At 44.7% G+C, this 12,742-nt stretch overlaps 1 protein-coding gene across 7 annotated transcripts in view; it reads left to right on the top strand.

The window, feature by feature from the left end:
• caska (calcium/calmodulin-dependent serine protein kinase a) overlaps window positions 1-12,742 on the top strand; it is a 135,731-nt gene that overhangs the window by 50,945 nt on the left and 72,044 nt on the right. For all 7 annotated transcript variants that reach the window (XM_080785456.1, XM_080785454.1, XM_080785452.1 and 4 more), the window contains exon 2: window positions 5,267-5,379. In XM_080785456.1, the coding sequence (XP_080641582.1) occupies window positions 5,267-5,379 (113 nt within the window). The remainder of the gene's footprint in view (window positions 1-5,266; window positions 5,380-12,742) is intronic.

The raw sequence follows: 12,742 nt of genomic DNA, 5'->3' as shown, positions 1-12,742 counted from the left end.
ACACCCTCAGGGTGATAAAGACTCCTCGCTTTGAATATCACCCTGTCGGTTTATTCCTCGACCTCCTGCTCAACATTCATTATCCCTTTGCATAACACGTAACGCATATGTAGTTAACTGAAATAATCTGCGTTGTTGCACTCTCTTGACCCTTTGACTTCTGTGGATGAATTTATATATTTCTCTTCTCGTGTGCGTGTGTGTGTGTGTGTGTGTGTGTGCACGACTGTGCGTGTGTGTTTATCACTCAAACCAGTCTGTAAAACAACATGCCTCTCATGTGCTGGCCGACCAGGAAACCACGGAATGTTTGTTGTTACACGGTCGAATGCAGGCCGTTAACTTAACTGTTTGCACACTTGAGTTACGAATGGTTAAATTAACACAGGACTTTTTACTGTGTAAGCTGTTGACTCATGCACCTGCCAGTTACGTGTGTGTGTGTGTGTGTGTGTGTGTGTGTGTGTGTGTGTGTGTGTGTGCGTGCGTGCGCAACGAGCACACATACTACTATACTGAATCATTGTGAGACACAGTAGTGCTGGCCAAAGTGACAATACCATATCTTACTTAACACAATATAAATGTGAGTCTGAAGTCTGATTGTGTTCATGTGTGAGGCATCATCTCTGGGGCCGCCTGGGCACACAGCCATCACACCTCGCCCTTCTGACGCTAAGCAGCTTTAGCCTGATCACCATCTGTTCAATTGGTCTGTGTTTATAGGCACAGAAAAAGCAACACCACACACACACACACACGCACACAAATAGCCGATCTACAAGCTCACAAGTCACAACGTGTCGCTGTAAGCACATCAAAGACACCAGATGTCTTTCCTCCCAGGAGCATATCATATACAAGCATTTCCAGAAGTCATAGAAATATGTTTTGATGTTTGACGATTTGTTTTTAATAAGAGCGGTGTCCTGAATTGTAATAAACATCATCATTCATGCTGTTACGCAATGATGTTGTCTAATGAAACTTGAACTTGAAATGTTTATTATTAATGGCATTGCTTCTTGCCTTAACACTGTAACATAGATCAGTGGCCAACTGTTCTGTATACAAATGCAAATTACCTGTAAGAATCAAATGGATGTTATTATAAAAAAACTGTTTATTAGCAACAAATATAAACAAATCACAGCAAACTATATATATACTGTACATGTTCTGATGTCCCGGGGCAGAGCCAATACAGTCAATACATCATGAGCACAGTGGCCAATCAGTAGCAAGTATATATACAGCATTACACCCGGTTTAGCCTCGTTCAGACCTAACCCTGGAGTGGTGCCAACATGGCCACCCTTTTCACCCCCCCCCTCCACTGAGCCCACTTTGGCCCTGGTCGTTGTTTAACCGATTCTGACCTGAGATCAGATTCTAAAAACGTCTTCTACATCCTGTCAGTTTCTGAACCTGCCATTCTGACCTGAGATCAGATTCTAAAAACGTCTTCTACATCCTGACAAGTTTTCTGAAAAAGCTATATGTTTCCATGTCAGTCGTTCTTCGATTTTTCAAAAAAATAGCAGACCTACAAGCTCGTAGCACGCCACTCGGTGGCGCGCTATGAGCTTGTAGATCTGCTATTTTTCAATAGCTAAAGCATAACATAATGCCAACACCAAAAGGGGTTCCCGTCCCCAAAATAGGATATGGAAACACAAGAAAACGACGGCACACACACGTCGGCAGTGTTGTAGGGTTGTCCGTGGGGGGACTTTCCAGTGTAGAATCCAGCATTGGGGCAGACGACCGCTGCGCTCTTGGTGGGGTATAATAAACCGTGAGCCCCCCCAGCATTGTGCTGTGGTGATAGCTACTGTGGCTCGTGTTTTGTTTAGCTGCTGAATGGGACACTGTCAGATTACAACTCGGCTTGTATTATTGGGCACATGGGAGAGGGCTAAATCACATGGCACTGTCTGTGTGACTGTAGGCTGTTTCTGTCTAGCTAGTTAAAAGATGCTCTGCTGGTGAACCTAAGTCACTGCTCTGTCTGTCTCTCTCTCTCTCTCTCGGTTCACCAGAAGTTCAGCGAGGACGGAGAAAAGATGACGAGAGTGGGAAGGCAACAGATAAATGCACACGTCTGTTAACTTACACGCATGCACATTTCACACATTGCTCGGGTGAAACTCTCACTGGCATCTTTTAATTATTTTTAATAGGACTGTCTGCGACCTTGATCATCTCTCCCATATGGATGAGCACATGAGGCCTGGAGAGAGACTGGACCTATATAGCTGACAGGCAGCAGATTAACCTTTTGTGGGGTTTTAATTGCTTCTTTTATTGTTAACTACCCGCTCAGTGATTATTATCACATGGCGTGATATGGCCTGTTGGGCCACATCGTTACATTTATTTAGAACACTCTACGTCCACAAATAGCTGCCTGACGGCTTAGAAGGAGCGTGCGTTTGCGTATGTGTCCTGACTATGCTAGCATTTTAGTTGGCTTCTTGTTTTTGCACCAGATCATTTATCATTCGTGGGATCCGTCAATGCTTTCAATTTATGTTTAAAACGGTTTTTGAGTCTTTTTTTGCAGTTTTACATTATTATATAACGCGTGAAAGGAGGTATTAACATGCTTCGCTTTCGTTCGCCGGTCATTGTATCCCAGTTTCAATTCACAGCATGTTTCTGTACTGTAGCGTGGCACGGATAATGCAATCACTCTTGCTACACAGTACATCAGTACACACTTTCAGCAACTGTCAGAGCACAGTGATTTAAGTGAGACAATGTACATAACATCTGCCCAGCAGAAAAGATACAAAATGACTATATTCAGACGGCAGACATGTGTTCTTTCCTTCCGTGTGGAAAGCCTGGTGATGCGCTGGTTAGTGTTTTGAGTCATAGCTATGTCGTGTTTTTATATTCATGGGAAGGTGTGATCATCGTCGTGTATTTATTTATATAGAAAATAGCCTATTTATCAGCAGCACATAGATGAAACGGATATAGAGCTGTCACGCGTTGCGTAGAACCACTTCCGTTCTACTTCCTAATCACAGGCTGCTCGTTTTCCACGTGCAGCTGCAACAGGTGCATGCTTTTGGTCGTTAGACATACCATTGGTCCGATATGTCATACCCTCACCGGCTCACCCTAACCTCCCACGGGGCAGCACACCTAAACCTAACCTTAACCCTCTCCCAACCCTTAACGCACCCCGCAGCAACCTTAATCCGGTCGTCTTTACACACCCCTCACCAACCTTAATCCAGTCGGACCAATGCTATGTCTAACCAATGCTATGTCTAACCAAAGTATGCTTCCCGCTGCAACCAATGTAATAGCATACACTGAGCCATGACATCACATGTTATGAGTTTTGCCCTGCGTTTTAGATGGAGACGTGAGGGGCGGGTGCGTTTTCAAACCTTCCACTCTGGAGGGTGGTTTCACTTTGCTGCGTTTTCAACCCCCCGATAACGCCGTGTTACCGTCTAAAGCAGTGATGCAAATAGCCTGCATATCTTGCATCCTTAGACTCACTGAATTTGCGAAATCATGTCAACCTCCGGGGGTCCTGGGATGCAATACTGTACTCAGTACTGTACGTTTATACAATGTCCCTGGGACCCATCTAAAAGACCACCCCTGGGTCCCGGGGACCCATTACATTGGAAACCTATTTACGTACATCACTGCTAAACGGACAGCATGGGGCATATCTGATTTTTGCCGTTTCCTCTAGAGACTGTTGTCGTCTAAGCATGACTTTGAGCTTTTGAGATGTTTCTCTCCTTTGACACTTCTGGCTCAACAAGCTTCAAATGAGCACACCTTCCTCAAATTTCAATGAACGATAGATCATTAATGTAATCACCGCCGGTGACCTCGCTCTGTTACCCCAATACTGAGGTTATCTCAGTCAGTACTCTTCTTCTTTTTTTGTTTGGCTTTCACCTTTATTTTATATATTTTATGGAGGGACAGACAGTAGGCTGACAGGAAATGGGGGAGAGAGATGGGCGGGGGGATGACATGCAGTAAAGGCCGTCGGGATGGGGAGTCGAACCCGCGGCCACACTGCCAAACTGTATTACCAGCCAAGGTGCCTGGACCGCTGAGCCACGGCCCAGGCCTCTCTCTCTTTTACTTTTACTCTTTTATATAGGCTACATGTACACGGCTACACCGTCAGTCCGTCACCTTTCCACAGCCTCTCTATGTCAAGCCCTTTTAGACCTGTCTTCTGAGCAGCAGCAGTAGTCGGAAGGTTTTTTTATCAAGTCTGGTGGGCAGTCTGTACTGAACTGTGACCGTGTGGCCTGCTGTTGGCCTGTTGGTTCCAACCAGCGGTGCAATGAGAAGTTTAGACCTCTTATTTGTCTAGCCGCTGAATGGGATAATACACAACCTAAACACAGGAGGGATGATTCAATCTGTGAGCTGTCTGACCTCGGCCAAGAGAACCAAACTGCAATGCTCGCTTGTTGTTGTGTACATGCTTTAGTAGCGTATGCAGCTAGAAATGCTTGATGTATACCCACTCACACGCACGCACACACACAGCTTTCTTCCCACAAGAGCCTCAGGGTCAGTTACCCCCAACTGCACAACTGCATTATGCTCTTGTTTTCGTCCATGCATGCCTCTTGGGGTAGAGAGAGTGTGTCTATACTTAATCGGCCTTGATGTCCGTATAACGCTATCTTTCCATCCTTCCATAAGCTTTGCTGTTGTTGTGATCCGGTTATGTAATAATTCCTGACGTGAACTGAGTTTGAAGAGCAAACTCTTGTGTTTTTCTAGAGTGGTTTTTAGAGTGGTGTACACACAGGGAAATTTGGAGTGTTTTTTTTTAAACTCTGAGACTTGTCGGTACGGTCCCCCCATAGTCTCTCAGAGATGAAAGCGTAGTAGTGGCTGTCTCTAAAAATCGAAGGTTCCCCCGCCCGTGTGCCGAGTCTGTCGACCAAACGGACCGACCAATCCGTCACTTCATCACTAAGGCTCTGACCACCTGGGAGAGAAAAACTGTTTGGTCGGTCTGGTACGGAGATTTAACCCATTTTGGGCGTGAACCCCGCGCGCTACGAGCTTGTATAGGTCTGCTATTTTTGAAAAATCAAAGAACCACTGACATAGAAACATAGCTTTTTCTCAGAAAACTGTCAGGATGTGTAGAAGACATTTTTTAGAATCTGATCTCAGGTCAGAATGGATTAAATTCTGAACGTGATTGATGTCACGATGTTAACCTACTGTGTGTGTCTGTGTTTGTCTCCCGCAGAGGACCGTTCAGTGTGGTGAGAAGATGCATCAACAGAGAGACAGGACAGCAATTTGCTGTAAAGATTGTCGATGTGGCCCAGTTCACCTCCAGCCCTGGGCTCAGCACAGAAGGTATACGCATGTGTACACAGTACACTACACTACACACACACACACACACACACACACACACACACACACACACACAGTTGGACTACTCTCGTTTCTGTTAGCTCATAAATATCAAAAGCTTTTCACAGGCTGACGATAATGATCAGTTGATTGTTGACTTCCGCCTGACTCAACTCAAAACATGTCACACGGCGAGGTGCGAGGTGACCGAGAGGGCAAAGCAAGCGTGCACCCCGTGATGTTCTTCTGGTGCAACATGCCAAGTCATCCAGGGCTTGGTGAGGTGTTGTGTCAATACTAGTCCCACAGAACGGTGATGCTGTTGACCATGTGCACCTATCGGGATTCTGGTCAGATACAACCACACCAGGGCTGGGCAACTACAAGCTCAAAATGCGTCGCACCACCGAGACACGTTTTGAGCTTGTTGATCAGCTTTTCTTTTGCTATATTTGAATTGAAATCCTTAAAAAAAAATTGGCCTTTTTTTATTGGAATCCTGAAAAAATAACCTTTTCATTTCATTTCAAATTAATTTAATGTTCACTTTATTTATTTTTTATTTTTTTATATATATATATATATTTTTTTATGATCAGTACTTTATTTAGATTTTTTTTTATAATGTTCACTTTATGAACTAAATCCAAACACATTGGACATACAAAAGCGCGGGTCATGTTTGGAATTGTAACAGCTGAAATCAATAACACATCGGTATTCTGATATTAACCTGAGGCATTAAGTGAAGGTGGGGGGGGGGGGGCATGTGGGCCCGCCAGTTGCTCCATGGTATGAATGAACCACACAATGAGATGCGAGATGGCAGGAGAGAGAGAGAGAGAGAGAGAGAGCCGCGGGAACAAGAGTTTACAGTGGATCGATTTGAGAGATGTGGAGTGTGAGTGAGCGTTCTATTGAACGGAAGAAGAAGAAGGGAGCACAAAAAGACTGATTTATACTTTGATGCATGCCGTTGTCACGTTGCGGGGGAAAATCTTCACAATGCACCGTATCGTGTCGTGTCGTGTCGCTTGTACATTGGCTATTTTCGGCACGCAACAAACACCCATACAATAGACTTGGAGTATAAATTAGCCAGGAGAGGAGACGGAGTGCAAGGTGGAATCTCTGGAGACAGCAGTATGGGGGGAAAGTGGGCAGTCTTCTGTGAGACAGGTTTACTACAGCACATATATCCCAGCCAGGTATTTTTAGAAAGCAACGAGAAGCGGTCCTTCAATTCAACCCCCACCTTTTTTTTCCTTGTCCGTGCGTTCACGTCTCAGTGCGCCGTCGTGGTCTGTGTGAAGAGTTACCGGTGGCCTTTTGTCTGCTACGACAGGATATTTAACATTCAGAAACGGCTGACAAAAAAGAGCAGCGGTTTCATTTACAAGGGGGCGACGGGCCTCACAAAAGCCCCGGCTTTCCATTCTAATTCCATCTAATAATGTGTATTTCCTACACTATAATTTGAGGGGGAATTACTCTAGTATTTATTTTTCTCTCGTTCCACCTTCAGGTCTTTCATTAACTCATTAAGTTCTTTGGGGTGTTACACTTGAATTATAACTCTCCGCCAGTTTGTCAGGCGAGTCCAGTGTTGCCAAAATAGCCGCAGCAGAAACAATATCATATGTGCCTTGTACTGTACTGTACTGTAGGTCTCAAACTGAGTGCTGTGACCTGCACACACTCTGTGTGGTCTTGCTATTTTTGCTGGAATGAAAGTATTAAAATATATTAGTTTAGAGCTAGACGTTATCCCAGGCCAGGGTATGCCTCCTGTGTTCACCCGTGTGAACACAGGAGTGAGTGGTGCAACACACACACACACACACACACACACACACACACACACACACACACACACGCACACGCACACGCACACGCACACGCACACGCACACACACACACACTCACATTGTGGGTTTGAGCTGACAGGATGTCTGTCAATCAATCAAAGTCAATCAAGTAATTCAAGTGGGAGATGCCAAAAAATGAAATGACATAATGTTTAGGGGCATGCCATACCTGCACAGCCTTTGCGATCTACTGACATAGAAACATAGCTTTTTCAGAAAACTGTCAGGATGTAGAAGACATTTTTAGAATCTGATCTCCGGTCAAAATGGGTTTAAACAGCAGATCCAAAAGGACGTGTGAACACCCGGCAGCAACTGCACTGAGAACTCTCTGGGACTTTAGGTGTTTGGCCCTGACATTTCCATCCAACAGATAATTACCAGTTAGACTTAATGTTGGATTATACAAGGCTCACCCTGCTTTCCTGTGACATTTCCCCTCCACCCCCAGTGTACTGTATCGCTACAGTACATCCCCATAACGTGAAGTTTAGTGTTTTGATGCCAGTTGGCATATGAACATAACTTGTTTTTAAACTCGACTGACTCTGCCGAGCACTTGGAAATGTTGACTGGCCTTCTAAAGCGTATAAGATCACAGCAGGAAATCTATTGAGCAAAATCCGAGAGGGCTGGTAATCTCCGACATTTCATCAGTTCCGTTGAAGTACTGTAAGTGACAGATTATTATTTTTTGCCTATTCCTGCGTTGTCAGCATCTCCTACAAACCCCCCCCCCCCCATTCCTGACGTGTGAGCTGAGAATTCCAAGCTATAGGTATGAGGGTACGTACAGTATTTAAAATTACAAATGTAATCAGAGATGACTCAGTCAATTTGCCAGGGACTGGCACCCTGCCATTCTGGAGTCTGGAGATAAACCGCTCTGAAACGTTCATATTATTCCAACACTCGTCACATCCGTGGTTGTTCTTGAACCTGTCAGTTGAGTTTTTAGAAGCACGCTGTGAGAATCAATCTGAAGAGCTTTCGCGGCAGTTAGAATGACAGAACCCCCATTTCACTTTACATCAGAAATTCAGTTTTTCCACCAGAGTAGAAATGATGTGGATTTCTTGGTTCATTTCTTAGCTGGCCTGAAACCTCTGCCTATTCGCTAGTTAATTAATTTCTTCACAACCCTACACACTTTTTAACCCATTCTGACCTGAGATCAGATTCTAAAAATGTCTTCTACATCCTGACAGTTTTCTGAAAAAGCTATGTTTCTATGTCAGTCGTTCTTCGATTTAAAAAAATAGCAGACCTACAAGCTCGTAGCTCGCCACTCGGTGGCGCGCTACGAGCTTGTAGATCTGAATGGGTTTACATCAATTTAACTCTGAGAATGTAAATTACATCTAAATTGGACCATTGAATGTGGATATGTGTGTGTGCGCCCACTCGTGTCAAATTATGCCTGTGCTTTTGTGCATACAATACATTACAATACAATTGAATAATATGTGGTCGTCACACCAGCCGGTCATGTTATATCCAACAGAACACAGTTTCACTTGAGTTAACAGCTTCTAATGTACTGTGGCACCAATAATCACTCAGATACACTCTATTGCTCTACTCAATCTCTCTCTCTCTCTCTCTCTCTCTCTCTCTCTCTCTCTCTCTCTCTCTCTCTCTCTCTCTCTCTCTCTGAAGACTCCCAGGGCCTTCTGATATTACACACACACACACACACACACACACACACACACACACACACACAGAGGACATTTTGTATCACACTGACATACAGTACACATTGCACACACCCCAACACAAAGAGACATACACTACACATACAAGTACAGTACATATAAACGAACAGAATCCTTTATCTCACACGTGCACGTGGGAGAGCCCAGAGCCCACACACACACACGTACAAGTGGGCAGCTCCGGAGGTCTGTCTGGCCAATAGGTCAGGCCTCTGAAGGAATGAAGGGAGAAAAGCTAGCCAGAAGAATGAGTAGAATTCATCATGTTCCACCATGCTCTCCGCTCCTTAATCTCCCTGCTTCTCTTCCTATTCCCTTCTCGTCTCTCCCACTAGTCCAGCTGTGTATTACCCCCCCCCCCCCCCACACACACACACACACAAGTCTTTTCTGCCCCCCTAACTCTCACTCACAGCTCTATTTCTCCGACTCTTTCTCCACGCGCCCCTTTGCTCTCCACAGTTCACACTCACTTCTTTCTTGTCCACCTACGGGATCTCTTTCTTTTCTACTCCACTTTCTCCTCTCCACTTCCTCCACATTATCCTTTGACGTTCACTTTCCTTTCTTCTCCACATTGGGCCAGAGTAGCAGTAGAGAACCGAAGGCTGACATCACTGCCAGTGCCGCTAGAGGGCGCTATATGCCCCTGGTGGTTTTTGTATTGGACATCCGTCTTGTCTGTTCCACTATTTACTCTCCTTACCGCATTCTGCGTTACTTTCCTCTCTCCACTTTGCTGTCTTCTCCACTTCCCCAGGTGGTATGGCAGCTAGAGTAACAATATGGTTGTTGACCAACCCATTTTAAACTCGCACGCAGGCCTCACACATTGTGAACGTGTACGCGCACTCGTGCACATACTCACGCACTCTCACACGGACATACTCACGCGCGCCCGCATGCACACGCACACACTCACTCACACACACACACACACGCACACACACACACACACACACACACACACACACACACACACACTGTGTGATCTAGTTTTAGTACCACGGCCTCCATCAGATGCAGGCTTTGACTCTCAGCAGGAGAAACACAGACCACCGTAGAGATCACATCTGTTCACTCTCCTCCCTCTCTCTCTCCTGCTTCTTGCTTTTCTAATTCTGCTCTCCTTTTCATTCCTGTTGCCTGGTGAAACTTAAAGGCATTTTTTGCTAAGGATAGGCTATATGTGTAAGAAAAGGAAGAATAAGCTAAGGATTCTTTCTTGATTTAGTACAGTATCTTTTTGTAATTTGTATACACCTTAAATTCGGGGAAAAAAATACTTGTTTCCAATGCACGCTCGTTTTTGTAAAGATAATTTTAGTTTGAGAAAGAGTAATTCATTATTGTGATTACCTGTGGCACAAATTATTGTCAGAAAGGTTTTTTGGTTGAAACTGGCTCATGGACTAGTATTCACATCACCATATGCTATACATCGGCAAGATAGACAAGGAGCGTTCCGTTTAAGCCTTTATTTCCCTTTTGCACAGACAAGCATTTGATTTGAGCGTCCATGGGACTGGTGGTGTCAGTGGGTGTGCGGGGGGGACTGGGGGGGGGGGGAATTAAAAGACTTCAGTGCACTGTGCCTACACATGTTGCGACCTGCGGTCGCAACATGTGTAGGCACAATGCAAGGAATAAATGCATTCGCCATGTATCCGAAGGAAGTCTGATCCAATCACTTTTAGATTTCTCCAGTTTAATCCTGAGTTTAAGTTTTGTAGAGTTCAAGATCTGATTTTAGGCATGTTTAAGCCTCCAGGAAAATCCGTGTTGAGGTTCTTAATCCACTGTTTTTCATTAAAACGTCTTTGTCCTACTGTCCAGTTAGGATTGTGTTGAAGTCCAGCGCATTTTAGAGCTTCAATGCCGTGAGCCATGAAATGTTGCACCAGTCTTGTGGTTGTGTTTTTGGCATTGTTAATATTGTATCTGTGTCGTCCCAGCCTAGTAACTATTGTTTTACTGAGACTGGTGGGGGGGGTGAGACTGGTGGGGGGACCGCCAGACAGCGTTAAAGATGCAGGCGGGAGGAGAGTTTAGCCTCAAGGTAGCCACTTATCCCCAGCTTTAGTAGCATTAGCATCATGTGCAGAGCTAGAGTAGCCTTGTGTTGGTCCTCTGAGGATGAGCTTAATGTTAGCGCAGAGTCCAGGAGCAACACACACACACACACACACACACACACACACACACACACACACACACCCATGACTTCAACTCAGGGCTTAATTAAATGTCAGCACATCCTTGGAAAAAGTGTGTGCGTGTGTGCGTGCGCGTGAGTCTCTTTCGCATCTCTTCAGTGCAATAAATGTGCCAACGGTTAAACATGGGAATGCCATGCTGGGGAAGGTGGAATATATTATGAGCGTGCAATATTGCAGAAGAAGAGGATATTAAAAGTTAATGCAGTTAAGAGTGCTCGGTAATGCGTTTTCAGGGGAATGAGTTTTGAGCGTGTGCATATAGGTGGAAAAGGTTATGTATATGTGATATACAGTATGTCTGTACTTGGCCTCCAGCGTCAAGCCTGCTCTCTCAGAATAGCTGCTGTCTGCCAGGAGGACAGACAGACAGACAGACAGACAGACAGACACCTATTGGAACAGATGGATGTTGGATGGTAGAGAAGGATGATGGATGGGTGGGTGGACGGGAGGGATTGATGGCTGTGTTGATGGAGAGATGAAGGATGGTTGGATTCTCCGCTTTTTGGATAAGTAAAAGGAAGAATGGAGGATTGATTGATTGTTTGACAGGAAAATGTATCTGTACATACTGTACTACTGTATCCTACAAAAGGATTAAACGCAATTGCAGGTTTTTTTGTAATTGTGCTCCTTTGAGTGTTTGTAAACGGAGTGCAACGCACTGGGGTAGAAATGAAGAGAATGAATGAGAGAGAAGGTGGTATGGTAAAGTTGGAAACCTTTCCTCTAAATCAATATGAACTAGAAAAGTGTGCTCTACCTACCCAGGGTTGCCTACCCAGGGCTGCAAACTTTGAATGTCATAGCCAATTGGAATTGGAATGGCATCAGAAAAATCTGACTCGTACATCTTGATCACGTGACATGACCCCAGAGATAATGTATACCGATTTGTGTGAGTTTTGGACAAACTGTTTGTGTTTTTAAGAAAACGCACTATGGCAGAAAATAATAATCTCGCACAAACAGTTGCGTCGTGATCCAAGGAACCCAGGGAATAGATTTTGATGGTCCGACCTACAGTTCAAGAGATATGACTTAATGGGAATGTGCGTGCAAACTAAACAAAAATCTGCCTCCTGCTTTCTCGTCGGTCATAGCCTCGCAGTGGCCAGATGCGTATCTGCCGGTGACAAAGAAGTATGGCCAGGCCAGGCTACGTCGATTAGCTGAGATTATGCTGTACAGTGAACACAGACGGACGGACAGGGGTGAAAACATAGTCTCGGCCACGCCTTTGGCCTGGTGGATACAATAGTGTTATGGGGATGATGATGATGATGGGAGCAGAACATATAGTTATAGTGAACGTATAGCCACAAAAATGATGGCAAAGTAAGTAAACAAGACGGCAAATGCAACAAACATATCACGTATACACATTTGCACACATATTATTGCCTAATATTTAGGACAGGGCTTGCAAAAATAAGCATTCATGAAGTTATATGACTGCACAAACACAGTTTTAGACATGTAATGTGCAATGGCTAATGACAACTCCCACTGTGTTAAATACATAATGTTGCACTGTGGTCAACATTGAACCCCCCTT

The sequence above is a fragment of the Protomyctophum bolini genome, assembly GCF_963924005.1.
Source record: "Protomyctophum bolini genome assembly, chromosome: 16".
Taxonomy (NCBI): domain Eukaryota; kingdom Metazoa; phylum Chordata; class Actinopteri; order Myctophiformes; family Myctophidae; genus Protomyctophum; species Protomyctophum bolini.
This window is presented reverse-complemented; position numbering and strand designations above follow the sequence as displayed.